Below are 15,030 nucleotides of genomic sequence, written 5' to 3' on the forward strand. Positions count from 1 at the left end.
TCTACGTATGATGTTAGAGCCAATTGTTATGCTGTCCCAGCAATCCTTTTGTCACTTGAAAATTCTTTAACATTTAATACAAAAACAAAATAACAACACATGTCCAAAGTTTATTAAACAACCCACTCCCAAAGAAGGCATCTGTTTAAGAAAGGTATAATTTGTTTGGATGAGTGTCATTTGTAAACCAAACGCCTTCACCATATAAACAGGACTTTACGCTACAAAGACTAAAATATGCATTTGTCATTTATATTCGTACAGTGTTGTAGTTCTGAAATTATCCCCAAAAGTGAAGAAAACAAATAACATACACGTATTTCTGCCAGTGTATTAAGACGTACAAAAAATATATTTTGCATTGATAACAAAAGACAATTTTGGCAAGGAATTAACAGGCCATGTGCTAACAGACTCCAACAGTGTTTATTATTGGAAGATCATGTTTGCTGTACAGTATATTGCTTTATATTACAGTGTTATTTAATCCCAGATTAGTGGGAATCCAGTAAAAAAATTGTTCTGGAGGGTAGAAACAAATCAGACAGCTTTGAAATGGTTTGCATACCATTCGAATATCTTCGCTCACACCCAGCTGCTGCCAAAGTGGAGATTTTAGCTGAAGTTCCTTTTGGAGTCATGAGCACTGTTCATCAAGCAACACCCTAAGGTGCAAAATGCTACCACAATGAAAACTTCAGCTGACTGGGACCTCTTTCTGGACAGGATACGACAAAAACAACATGAAGGTACCTTGCCAAGAAATACCACCTGCTCAGTATTGGGAGGAAGGTAATCAACTCAATTCCTTGGGTTTCAGGGATCAAAATCAAGAATTAGTTTCTCTTTTCTGTTAAATGTTCATATGCAGCCACTTCGAGTGCCAGGAAAACAAAGCGTCCGGGGGTTAAATATAAAACTGGTGGAATGCTAATTGGTCCATAAAAGGCTGTACTAAATTGTCTGTGGCAAAGTAAAATACAAGTCCAAATGTAATTGAGATGGGCAGAGCAGGTAAAGCCTTCTTGAAAATGGCAAGGAGTAGAAGAGTAAGGCACAGACCCTGTAAAGAAAATAATATATCAACTATGCATTACAAAAACAAAAACACTATGGGAAAATCCTTTTTGGTTTACAAATTATTAATTTGCTCCGCGATGTTTGATAAAAGAAACTGTACTAGTGCCCAGGATACTATAAAACTCAGGAAGGACAAGTCAAAACATTACATATATTAAAACATTGTTTAATAAAGCAAGTAAAAATGTCCTAAATAAACTTGGAGAAGGTGACATGCTAAAATAAAAACATCTTAAGACCTTCTGTATGCAGACATTCAATACTGAAGTTAAAGATGGTAGGTGTTTGTGTTGCTTTATTTTTTCTTGCTCCTGCACCAATAATATTTGGCCAATAAATTGCTTCAATCTGCTTTTGTGTTTATAGTAACTTATTTGAGGAAAAAAAGTTGACAAATACCAATGCATGGAGCCCCTCACTGAACAAGAGAATGCATTTCATACTCACAATCAAAATGGCAACAAAGCAAGCCAGTGTTGTGTTCCAATCTCCACTAGCTGTGGCTGAAGCCTTTCCAACCAGGACACTGTAGAATATGAAGTCTCCCAATCCCAGTTTAACTCCACCTAAAAAAAAAATTGAGAGTATACTGGTCAAGATTAATTCAAATTAACCAACTAGTTTCTAGAGGACATACCAAAAATACAAATTTTCTGCTAACAATAAATGTTGCCTGATGACTCAAGGGTTCATAATATCATGAACAAAACACAAAGAATAACCAGAAATCATAATCAGACTTGTTAAAGCCTTAAAGCGGACCAGTACTCTAGATTTAATTTAACTGCTCTGGTTTGTGAAATTTACCACCAATTTATACAGTGCTCTGTAGCCCAATTACTCTTTTCAAACAAACTCCAACTCCGCTTTTTCGCACATTAAGAGATCCCGACTTTCAGGAAAGTACGTAAGTAAGAGATAGATACCAACTTTGAGCTGGTCTGAGGTACATTCCTTATACTAGCGAAAGATCTCAGATGGTATTGGAGCTTCTTGTAATGGTGTCTTCCCTGCACACCATTTTCCATTTTCACCATTTTCCTCTATTTTTCTTTCTTCCTTTTGTTTGTCTAACTTTTTAATTTGTTTTTTTGATTGTTTTTTCCCCTCACTCATTATTATTAAAATAAATATAAAATTGATAGTGTTTAGAAGGGAATGACAGTTTTAAAAGCAATGCCTGGGAACCTTAAAGCTATAAGATAAAAGGCCATATTGTTCATTTTTACCATTAGCATTTATTATTCTATGGTAGGCTGTGGCTTATGAGGCATCGTATACCCTATGGTTCTACTTTTCTGATAAATTTTATGTGTTTTACTACATGTCTTGTATTTCATACATCCTGTCATTTGCCTTTCTTTAAATAGTTTTAAAAAATTAAAAATAGAGTTCCCACTCTAAACACCCACATCCTAGCGGCTGGCAGATTTGTTTATTTCTACCAGTACCATTAGCTGCTGCCCTTATTACTGGCACGTGACCAGGTATTTTCTGTAGTCATTACACTGGACACTGCTATGCCACTTACCAATGGCAATTTGCACCAGAAAAAGGGACACTAATTCACTGTGGTTTATTATGATAGGGCAGAATGGCACAAATTAAAAATTTGTCATTTAGTAAAGACAAATCACTTATGTCTGCTTGTCAGGAACCATACCTGCATGTTGAAAGCAAAGCACTGAATATGATATGAGTGAAATATGTGTCAACCTCTCGGCATTCTTTAGTTTCTCATGGGAAAATGCTCAGCCACAAAGATCTGCAGCTGCGTACTCACAAGGACTTATACTAAGATTCTGAAGAGGATGTAGAATCTGAGCAGATGTCATTTTATAGCTAGCCAGAAAGGATGAGGTGTGATATATACAGTTAAAGTTGAAAGAAAAGGTAGAGAGGTGTTTAAACATTCTTTTATCTTTTTTGCTTGTAGGGCACTTTCTAGTACAAAAATATAGGCTACAAAATGTTTAGTGGATACATTTGCAGCAACTCATATGATTATTTAGCTGGATTACAAAGAAATGCATATCATGATGTTAGTTGGAGGTATTGTAAACAGCAGTGTATTAATGTATAAGAGTAGACATGAGCGATTTTTAATAGAGACAAGTAACAACATAGAAGTTACTGTACAATTTAGACAATGCACATAGGTACTACTATTGATCTAAAAACAAAACTTTGTTTTTTTGTGAGAGAGAAATTTTCCCTAACTTCCTGTTTGGTAAACAGTTCTCATCTGATCTTGCCAATACAGGTATTCCCTGGGTTAAGGACATGCATCATACGGACGCCTCCTATATACGAACTGAGCTTCCCTGTTTGTTCTGTGTAGGACTGAGGCTGGAGGGGGCAGTTTGAATGACTTGCAGAAGAAATTTTTTGCTAAACACAGCTGAGGTTGTGGATGATCTTAAGGACTGAGCTCTTTCTGCAGCCTCTTGTACCTCTTGAATGACCAAGACAAACAGTTGGTACTTTTTGCATATCAAAGCACAGCTTGCTCCAAAAGTTGTCTAGGCGCCATAAAGTTTTGTTTTTTTTTGTTGCTTTGTTTGTGATTAACCCACAGTGAGGATTTTATACAGTAACTTACACAATGCTGCCTAATATGATGTTGAGGCAAGCATCTGTCCTAATTGCACTTATTAAAATAATGTACATGTTCCGACTTACAAATTCAACTTAAGAACAAACCTACAGTGCCAATCTCGTATATAACCCAGGGGCTACCTGTAGTTCTAAAAAAAATTGTGTGTTCATGAAAATTTAGGTTGAGAAAAAAGCAACCAAAAAAAACCTTAATATGTAACCAGATACAGTGTTTGATTTAATTTTTACTAAGAGAAAAACGAACATTTGTAAAAACAGACATTATACAAATGCACAGAATAGTGAAGGAGACCTATTGATTTACCATTTCAAGAAGCACTGACTTCCTAGCAGAGTGACCAACAACAAAATGCCAAAAAGCAGGGCAAAGGAATATTTTCAAAAAATGTAACATTTAAATGTGTCAGGATAAAAAAAAGAAAAACACAGCAGTACATATGTAAAATGTAATCTTTTTTGTTGTCAGTAAGGTAAGTAATGTAAGCTTTTCTCTCTGAATACACAGTAAAAAAGAGCAGCCCCTAAGGAAAGCAGACAGAGCAGTGCAAAATTTTGGATGATCATTTTAAGGTTATGTAGCAGAGCTTTAGGGCTGTATTTTATAGCCACCAAGCTGTAAAATATTTGTAGTAAAACAGAATATGTACAGTAGATGTCTGACCTACAGGTAGAAAGGCTGTGCAGTGCTCGTAGACCTCCTGAGCATTCCTGAGAAATGTCCGTGGGCTGACTTATAATGTAAAGAGTCTCATTACATTCCATATAGGGATGACAGCACTGATTTGGTGGGTGGGTCGGGGGATTCGGAAGGTGTCCAGTAACACCACAGGCCTGGGAGCACTAATAAGATTAAGATAGCTTTACTTCACAACAGGTGTGGTATAGGAGATATAGGACGTCATTCACAATTCTCCCAGAGATCCTCTGCAGCTTGTGTTCAGCTCGGACATGTTCTATGTGTGGTCAAGTTATTCCAGAATTGTTTTCATAGAAGATATTTTCCCCTACATAAGATAAATTGGTTGCAGGAAACCCTATGTCACATTAAAAAGCACAAATTACCAACCCATTACGTTCTAAACCAATCAGGCCTTGAACTTCACAGTATGCGAGAACTATAATTTATAAATAGCTTAAATGGACAGCATTGACGTAAGAATACATGTAACATTGGAACAAGCATTGAACATAGGCTATAGACATATAAACAGTTCACAAACTGTTTAGCTGCAGCTTAAAATAGAGGCTGTGTCAAAGAACAAGGATCCCCTTAATGTGATAACCCAGCAGAAGTTTGTATTTCAATTTTTCAGGGAACAAAATTACTTAAAAGGGTGTTCATTGTCAGTTCTTTGAACACATTGAATTTCTTTGGCTAAGCATGATTCAAATATAATGTTTGAAATTGATAATCATTTTGACAACCCTTTTATTAAAGTGGTAACAATTTTAAAGTACACCTAAGTTTTTTCCATGCAGGAAAAAGCTTCAATGGTCCTCTTCCCTGTAGTGAATACTCATCATTTTTATTATATTATTTCTTCATTATTTTCTACTGTTGTAACCATAATAACAATAGGTAAATATTGTGATTTTCATCACTACAACCTTGTTCAAAAAAAAAAAAAAAAACAATTTTACTTACGCTCCTCTGGATCTTCACTTGGAGGAGAATTACTTGGAAGAGCTTGGACAACTGCTCGAGATTCCGGGGTGGAACTAATCTGTCCAATTCTTGCATTTCTCTGCTCCTCCCAATCAGGATCAAAGCCTCCATTATCATCAGGTGTAGCAGCATCACTGCCTTCCTGAACAACTGGCACTTTGTATGAAAAGATGCAAAAATAGTTTAAATAAGTATAAAAAATAAACTCTGAAAACATGTTTAATTCTACTGTTCTGAATGCAAGATTATACTAAATTAAAGACAAAATGGTGGGAATCAATTTCAAATCTTGCAATTATACCCTGCAAATCGGTAGTTAAAATTACCACAGTAATCAAACATATAGTCTGACCTGCTGCTGTAATATTAACACAGTTACTGTTTGTATTATGTATACACCATATCCAAAGCAATCAAAAACATAAAACATTTGAAAAATAGATTTTTTTTCACGTACTTTTTGACTGCAGGCAAATTCCATTTTAGGGAGAAAACTTAAAAAATGGATTGCAAATAATTCTTAGAATCTGTATATATTTATATTAAGAGATCTGTTAGATGACATGTATCTGAGAAAGGTTGTCAGAATTTACTGCTTAAATGGTAATATGTGAATATATTCCCAAATGGCCGAGTTTGTATTAAAGTGCACTCAATTGTTTACATGTCTGGCTGGGCTGTGGAGTCCTTCCTAACCCTGACTCTTCTTTTTATGGTACCCCTAACGTCTTATATTGTAATATAATATGAATGTATTTTATTCATAAACTAAAAACCCATATCATACAAAGCATTTTATCACTGCCAGGTAGAGCGATTGATGGTGTTAATCTGCTCATTATTTTGTGAGGTTAAAAGAAGACAGTATTTGTTTTGTGCAGGGTGATGACGGAGATTGCCCAAGTCATCATCCAGAAGGTCTTCTAACATGGGCTGACAAGTTCCCTCTCTACCCTTTATATGTTGCACACCAAGCAAAGGAGTGGGAGGTTCCATTTTTAATGACTTTGAAACATCCCATACCTGGAAAAAAACAAATATGAACTGGTTACAGAGCAAATGTACTGCTCTATCAGCCATATAACTAGGCTAGCTGAATTAGGCTACTATTTAGTTAAATATTTCTATTATTATTAGTATTTATTTTTACTTTACTTGAGGAACCGAATAATTGAATATAACTCCACAGCCCTGGTGTTTGGAGTGTTGAGTCCAGAGAAAATATATGAAAAATCACAAAATACAAAGTACTTTCCGAATTCTACTTCTTGACAGCTGAAAAACCTACCTTGCGTGTTGTATGTTGGCTTCTTTGAACTACTCTGTGTAAATCCGGGATCACCATCTGCCATCTTCACTAGCCAGATCATTGTAGCTGTTGATGACATCAAACGCATTTAAATATAGCAAACATGCAAAATGCAAAGCATGAACTCTAAAGTCCATCTTCTAACAAATGATCTGCTTACAGTTTAAATTGGTTTTATTGAATTCCATATATATTCCATCCATACCAGTATCGTGAATCACCACCAAAACTAAAATAAAATACCTTGCAGTTGAGCTATAAACTAAGAAAATACAAATAACATGATCAATATACCAATGCTTACTTACTTGCTAACTTACTTGTTTAAATATTCTTACAGTTTTTAGTAGATATGGTAAATGACTGTAGACTGGCATTTAAAATATTGGCAAATTCTATTACCGCACACAAGATTACACAGGATGCTCAGTGTACATACACGAATAGATTAAGGCTGGGAAGAGGGTTTCATTTCTTTCTTGGGCAGTTTCCACCAACATACGAAGAGGCCCCTTTGGACACAAAACAGCTATGAGATCTAAAAAAAAAAATGAAAACAAAATTGGATAAGCTATGTCAATCTATTTATCTAAAGCAAACCATTTAAACTGGTCAGAGACATTGTGGTGTCTGTAATATCTAATAACCCCAAAGCCTATGAACTGAGCTGGCCCAGTATGGCACATCCCATCCAACATGTGTATTCCATCTCTGTGAAAACCTTCACCATACGTGCACGGTCCCCCAGGGACAGAAAGGAAGGGAAACCCAGATGTTGACAGCTTTCATCTGAAAAGGAAGCAAGGAAAAACTTCCCAATGCAGACACCTATTCCAGTGGCAACATTCAACTTCCTCCAGAAAATGAAATGATGAAAATCTACCCTACAGGAACACAAGACACCAAAAATACCTAGTGCAATTCTAACCAACTTGGCATAGGTTTTACTTTTATATCACAGTTCTTGTTAAGAAACACACTCACCATAAACAGATATTACAGCCAGGATGAGCCAGGCTGTCCATTCTGGAAGATACTTAATGAACACTAAAGCCATCAGTGCACTGATCATAATAAGATAGGCTTGCTGTAAAAGAAGAGGTCCTTTCCAGTGAATGCAAATCATGCCAACCACTCCAAAATTCCAGATCATCAAGGCCAGAGTAATGTAATCCATGGCAACGTTGTACGTCTTAAACACTTCACTGGAAAACACACAGAAATAGCATCTTTAGAATGAAAATTGTGACTACTTAAAGGTTGCTAAAAACAACTACTTAAAGGTTGCTAAAACAAACAAAAAATCTACAACTTTTGGGAAGCAGTAACAAAATTACATCTTTAAAGGAAACCTGTACTGAGACAAATATCAAAACTGTGCCTGTTGACATTTCCTTCTGAAAAAAAAAAATCCTTGCATGTCATTCCAATTAAATTCATTGATTCCTTTTTCATTTGGGACCAAAGCAGAACTATATGCAAAATAGGAATTCTGACTAAACTGGATGCGTTTACTGAGAGTAAGCATCACAAAGTAATACAGATACAGCCATGTAAAAGGTATTTAAATAAACAGGTCAGCATTGGCAGCCTACATATATCTCGCAGTACAGGTCAGACTTTACTTTTTACAGGTCAAAACTGTACTTCTAGATTGAAAGTTTGTTGTACACTTACCCCAGGTAGATAAAAGAAAAGAAAAAAAGTAACAACAGCGAGGAAATGATGAGCCAGCCATGTATGACCTAGACCAGAAAGAGTAAACGTTACTTTAGAGAGAAGCATGTGATAAATTAGCAGTACCTATACCACACAAACAAAGTCTACCAAAAGGAACCTCAAATCCTTTGAAATGCTTTAGTCAAATACAAAAATAGAAACTTGTTCACCAGTCTAACGTGCCTGCCGTTTCCTTTCAAGAGAAACTGCAGGCATTATAGCTCCCACAGCCTGTGTGACAGTACGCCCTATTGTCAAACATTATACTAGAAATTAATAAAGAAGTAGGAATAGAGCTTTAGATTACTGAAAAAATATAACAGGATAAAGTACTTAACTGAAAACATTGTTCTGTTTTCTTCAATTTAAAATAGGTAAGGCTTTCACATAAGGCTGGGTGTATGTCAAGAAAGTTCCAGGGTTATATTTATTCTATAATTAAATACTCAACACACTTCATGCAGGTTTAGTCCTTTATTAGAAAACATACAAAGGAAAGCTCAATTATATTGTGTTGAATGGACTGTCACACAATGAAACTACCATTAGGTTTCCCTGCAAAGAAGTAAATACTCATCTAATTTGTGTGGCCAATGGTTGCCATAATGAAGCCAAAAAACCACTTGAAGATTCTTCAGAATTCACAACTTCCAGTCGTGGTAAAGGTGGAAAATGGTCGTGGAACCATTTGATGCATTGGGGAATGGAATCCCACAAAGCCAAACATGTTGATATCTGAAGAGTCTTTGGCAAATTCTCATTTATTTACAGGCATGTAAGCATGGACAGAAGACATAGTGTTTAGAAATGGTCTAGAACAGCTTTAACCATTTCTTTGCAGCCTAGACAATTATGTACCTTTAAGGCATGCAGGGCTTGACACGTGTAAGATAATAGTTAGCCACATAACAAATGTCATACAAGATTTCCTAATAAGTTTCAAAAAAATGTAAGGTTTTTCAATAGACAGGTAGACATTACTGACCAAATTCTTTACACCAGGAAATAAACAACCATATTTTTTTTTCCTGAATCATCAAACAAAATGCTAATATGATTGGTTATCTATACTAGTAAGTCATGTTTCAAGCAACATAGCTTACAATCTACCGGTCATGTTTATATATTGGTTTGTTGATTAGCACTTATGGACACCTGCACCAAATGAGCAAATTATCTGCAAAAATCATTTTGTTTATAATAAAGAAAGATTTGCAAAGCCCTGGAATCCTGTTTAGAGAAGCTAATATTCTGTAGACACAACCCTTCATAATTATTTTTTTAGTGGCTTCAGTGACAAATGTGTAATTCATATCAAAAGGATGCTTATGTATTAATAGTGTGTTCTGGCTCCAAAGTATGTAATTGTTAGCACCCATAGTAAATGGCAGACAGTATTTACAGGTCTAAAGAGGTAGAACAAATAAAAAGGACAGGTGTGTGGATATCATATATTTCACATCAAAAACGATTGCACTATAAAGGCATATATACCTAAACAATAATGCAAAGGAAATTAAATTATGGATGTTAGTCTGTAAATTTGGCTTTTGTGTTTTTGCTCTTCTGCAGTCTTAACATTTGTAGGAAGAATTTTGTGATTTATTACGCTGACAAAGCCAGCAAACAAAGGCAATCTAAAATAAGCTAATTTTGTGTAATTGCAGAACAAAAGATTATTTACTTAAAATTTGCCCAGGGTAATTCTTGCTTTATTGTTCAACTGTGCTCTTTTCACATACAGTGTCATCTCAGACTGTAAACAGTCTCTGTTCTGAGTGTTAAACTTGCTGCAAGCTACTATTTAACCTCCCCCCAACCCATACAGTTGCCCAACATTCTGCACATATTCTATCGTTCAGCTACATTCTTCCTGTAGGCACATTACTGGGTGGTTATCTTTTTTACTTTGAAAATGCAGCTTTCCTTTTTATTTTTTACTTAAAGTGGTCTTGCAACATTTCTAAAAAAAAAATACCTTATGTTTGATAGGTGCAGAGAAGCCCCTGGGGCCAAGGCCTGACTTCACATATTTTATGAAAATACCAGAAAGTTTTAAGATAATTTATATGCAGTTATATATCCAACTGAAGCCACAGGCTTGCTAGAACCTGAATCATCAATAATAATTACTGAATGCAAAAACAGCAGAGCAAGCCTAAAGCTCTCTCCTGGCCAATTTGTTTGGCAGAGTGGGGAAGGGCCAGAACCTGTCATGTTTTATTACAACCTTTGTTCCCATTAGGAAGAGTTCCTCCCACTTCCAGTATGTAAAAGTTCGATAAAAGGGGACAGACCATAACAAAAGCATATCCTATATTTACAGTGGTAGAAACTTGGCAAGGTTTTTATCTTAGTTAGTGCCTTCTAATACCAGTGAAGATTGTTACCTCTTTTCATGTTAAAGTTGCCCAACCCCCCAATTCCAAATGACTTAAAGAATGATCAAAGCTCTCACTTGGATACACAGTCAATGACATTATGAGAAGGGAACAAGATATAGATAAAGATCGCTTTGAAACGTTTATTTCTCTAGGATACGGTTCACCTGCACTCCTAGCTACCATTTTGTTAGTTCCTTTTTTAATTTTAGGTCCATTGATCCAGATGTTCTTCCCTTCCTTTAGTACCTTACCTTTATATCAGTGTTTCTTGACTTGAACAACTTCAGGAAAACCCTCAAATTACAATATCAACAACTCAGAATACATTAGTGTGATGGTTAGTAGGGAGACTGGCTCTTCTTCCGAGTTCTACTTCCTACGTCCCCTGATCTTGCACTATGCAGGGTCGAGATTAGGTGATGAAGATTGGGAAAAAATTGGTGATTTCACTGCATTAGATCAGCATGCATCACATGCATTAGATCAGCAATTTTTTTCGTATTGTGGAAAGGGCTCCTTCTGCGCATGCCCAAGCATCTTGGGCATGCGCGTCAACAAGGAGCAGTCCAGAGCCTCCTGCGATGCGTGACATAGGTATCTTGGTTGTAGGTACGCTTTAAGAAGCTGTTTGGTATTGGACTTGTTCTTCTATAATAAGTTTTTTTTGTATTTTTATGCTGATAATGAAATATTTCAGATTCAACCTAAAAGCAGGATATATTTCATTAGGACCAAATACCAATTAAACATAATAAAAATTACAAGTTCCCTGATACAACAATCGGGGAAACACCAAATAGACTTCAGCAAACTGCTGAGGGCAAAATAAAACAGTTGTGAATTTATAGAAACTATTTAAAAGTAACATGCTGTGACATGTTCACTTGGTGAGAATAATGCTTGGTACAAGCATATAAAGTGATTGTACATCACAAGTTAAATTATGTCATACACAAAAAAATATCTTTGAGATAATCGCTTTTTACAATAGCTGCAGAGTTGCAGAGTGCTAAAACATGATATAAGATTATTTAAACATTCATCTTTCAAGATATGTATTAGAAAAGAGGGGAGGCATTACCTTATAGCACCTATACTTGTAGAGTACCACTAGAAGAATAGTCATGACGATGATGACACTGATCATGATTGCAGTGTTAAGAATAGAGTTCAGAGCCCTTTGTCCCACTGTTTCTGTATCTTCTGTAAAGGGAGTGTAAATTCTAAAGCGGAAAAGATAAAAAGATGAAAATATGATTAGAACTGTACAACATACCAGCGGATTGCAAACAATCCAACATTTAAATAATATTTCCAGATTTCTACCAGCTTTTTTGCCTGGGATTCTGCACAGACCACTCTCTAAACATGGCCTGAAGACTCAATGATAAAGACAGACAGTCTTTGAAAACAGCACACACAACATTTTTCATCATAATTTTTTTAAAAAAAGTATATAAAACCACCAGGAAAGTTAAACAGAGAAGGGGAGTTGAATCAGGTATTAAAATGGTAGCCAAAGAAGAGTTATGCTTTGCTTCTCAAATACTGGGCAGCCTGGGGTGGTAAATAATTTGTCAATTAGGTACATAAGCAAGTTTTTAAGTGTGTATCTTGTCCATGGTAAACCTGTACAAGAAAAGGGAGTGTGATTTTTTTTTTATTTTGTATGAAAATGAAAAGAAAAGCAATACAAATATTGTGAGGAATGAGGTAAATCTTACCATAATTGGCAACAGGAACCTAGAAGAGGATCTAACCCTTTACTACTAAACTAAAAATAGGTTTTAGTTGTTACGGTGCTTTAAGGAAGTATGCCATTTTTAGAGTGGAACTAAACATTTGAAAACAAAAATTGTAAGCAAGCATGTTTTTTATTGCAAAAGAACAGGTGATGTCACTTGTGCAAAAAACATTGTTATTATTACCAGTATTTATATAGTGCCAACACATAAGCATCGCTGTACATTAAATAGGAGTTGCAAATGACAGATACAAACAATGACACAGGAGAAGAGAAACCTGTCCAGAAGAGCTTACAATCTAAGAGGAGGGGAATATGGATTGTATGCAAGTAGTGAAGGTTAGGAGACAGAGGAAGATGGGTAGGCAAGTTTGAAATGATGGGCTTTAAGGGCTCCTTTAAATGTGCAAAGAAGGAGAAAGCGGACGAGATATAAGAGCATGTACAAGGAGTCTGGGGGTCTCTGGGGACAGGTAGGGGCGCATTTAGGAGATGTTGTGTAAGTGAAAGTGGCAAGACATTTAGATGTTCTGAATATTGGAGGTAAATGAGAAAGAATGAAAGGTGACACCAAGACAACTAGCCTGGGAGGTGGGATGAATGACATTGTTATGAAAGGAAAGGTAAACCCTGATGACAGCTAAAGCGTCCTCAGGATTTTCCTTTCCCCAGCCAATCACAGAGCACTAGAGGCCATGGGAATCATCCGGTCATTGTAGGATAACCTGTAAAAAAAAAATAAAAGTTGGTTACACAAATCCCCCACATTCAATACACTACTCTAACATTATTTGTTTACACACAAATTTGCGCCGTTGAATCTCGTGTTTTCAGCCATATTCGGCTCGAATAGAAGGACAAACCGAATTTGAACACCAACACTAGTCATAACCCCTCATCAATCGCTGTCCAAATTTTCAAAGAAAAACTGGGGAATCCTATGATTTTTGAAAGCCTAACTAAATCTGAAATTGAGTAAACTATTCAACCAATCATGATGACCGAACTCCTACCATTTCTCATCATGGAAACATTTGGTTTTCACTGTAATGTGGGTATGCTAGGAGATGTAAACACCCATTTTCTACTTTGTGTGTCACATGGTCACATACCCCTAAAAGTATTCGAATTTATCTTGAGTCTTTATCTTCAATGTACCCCTAACCTATTAATCTTAAACCACAAGTTTTTTATATATAACCAGTAATATAAGTATTATATTAATATTATATTTATATATGTCACAAAATAAATAGTTTACAAAACCTAGTTGTAAATCAACAAGACTTATTTGTTATAGTAATCTGACTTGACAATGACAATATATTTACATTAAGATTGAGCTGTATTTAAATAATGTTTCAGGAACAGGCAATAAATTTCATGTTGTCTTAAACCACTGTCTCACAACATTCCAGCACTTAATAAGCAATATATCTGCATGTAATGTACAGGTAAATGCATTCTTTGGCACAAGGACATAAACACATCTGCTACAATTTTATTAAGTAACTTTTGGCAAAGACAGTTGATTTAGACACCTGAGAAAGGGATCTCTAAAGAATGGAGACTGACAAACCAACAATCGGAGCGCCAGAAGTAAAACATGTGCAGAGTAGTTTTATAACCATAACAGCAGTAAATTCATACAACGTACGTATATATGTTTCACATGATTATCTAGTGATGAGTGTCAATCTGGTTCAAATGTATAAAGCAACATACTGTATATGCCACCTACTGACAGATGCTGGTATTGCATTTGCCATGGACAAAAAACATCCAGGACTTGGTATGCTGACAAACACTATCTACAATAAAACGAAAAAGGCACTTTCATTATTAAAACAAAAAAAAAACATTTCATATAAAATGGCTACACCATATGTTTTGAAATGTAACACTTCATTTTTTACATTTCAATTTGTAGTCACTGTAATTTTTGCAAAAAGTTCAATGTGTTATGGCAACCAGGAGGCATTTGTACAATAATGGTGTACATAATGCCCCCAATAACAATTTTTAGCTGTGTCATTGGCTGAAATATTTTCTGAGGAATCCCCTGCAACAGGAGTTTTATTTTTGATGTGATACTCCTAAGGGTTAATTACTAAAGGGATGTGGTCACTGCAGCTTTCCATTATACTTTAAAACTTTAAAAGTTCACCAGTTGATTTTGAACGTCAATTCTCCTAGAATTCAGATTGGAAAAGATAAGGTGAAACAAACAACTTTTATTGTGACAAAAAAAAATGTCACGCATAAGCAACAAAGTTTGTTAAAATGCTTGCAATGTACTTACTACGTTTAACTAAAAGTGGCACAAAACACTCTCAGAGTGTAACCAGGCAGGTAAGATTATATTATTGTATCACCTGTCTCTTCTACAATAAAGCACCTGCCTTTTTGCAATTTTTTTATTTGTTAACTATGATTCTGCTTTAGGAATATGTATATTGTTTCTAGTGGTCAGAACATTAATATATATATATATATATATATATATATA

General features: G+C 35.5%; 1 protein-coding gene across 5 annotated transcripts in view; it reads right to left on the reverse strand.

Moving 5' to 3' along the window:
* Positions 1-407: 407 nt before the first annotated feature.
* PSEN1 (presenilin 1) overlaps positions 408-15,030 on the reverse strand; it is a 31,989-nt gene continuing 17,366 nt past the window's right edge. For all 5 annotated transcript variants that reach the window (XM_072428626.1, XM_072428627.1, XM_072428630.1 and 2 more), the window contains 8 exons: positions 11,859-12,000; positions 8,352-8,419; positions 7,659-7,879; positions 7,114-7,212; positions 6,654-6,740; positions 5,345-5,521; positions 1,528-1,646; positions 408-1,063 (listed from right to left, as the gene is read on the reverse strand). In XM_072428626.1, the coding sequence (XP_072284727.1) occupies positions 908-1,063; positions 1,528-1,646; positions 5,345-5,521; positions 6,654-6,740; positions 7,114-7,212; positions 7,659-7,879; positions 8,352-8,419; positions 11,859-12,000 (1,069 nt within the window). In that variant the 3' untranslated portion in view covers positions 408-907. The remainder of the gene's footprint in view (positions 1,064-1,527; positions 1,647-5,344; positions 5,522-6,653; positions 6,741-7,113; positions 7,213-7,658; positions 7,880-8,351; positions 8,420-11,858; positions 12,001-15,030) is intronic.

Source organism: Pyxicephalus adspersus, chromosome 12, assembly GCF_032062135.1.
Source record: "Pyxicephalus adspersus chromosome 12, UCB_Pads_2.0, whole genome shotgun sequence".
NCBI classification, from domain to species: domain Eukaryota; kingdom Metazoa; phylum Chordata; class Amphibia; order Anura; family Pyxicephalidae; genus Pyxicephalus; species Pyxicephalus adspersus.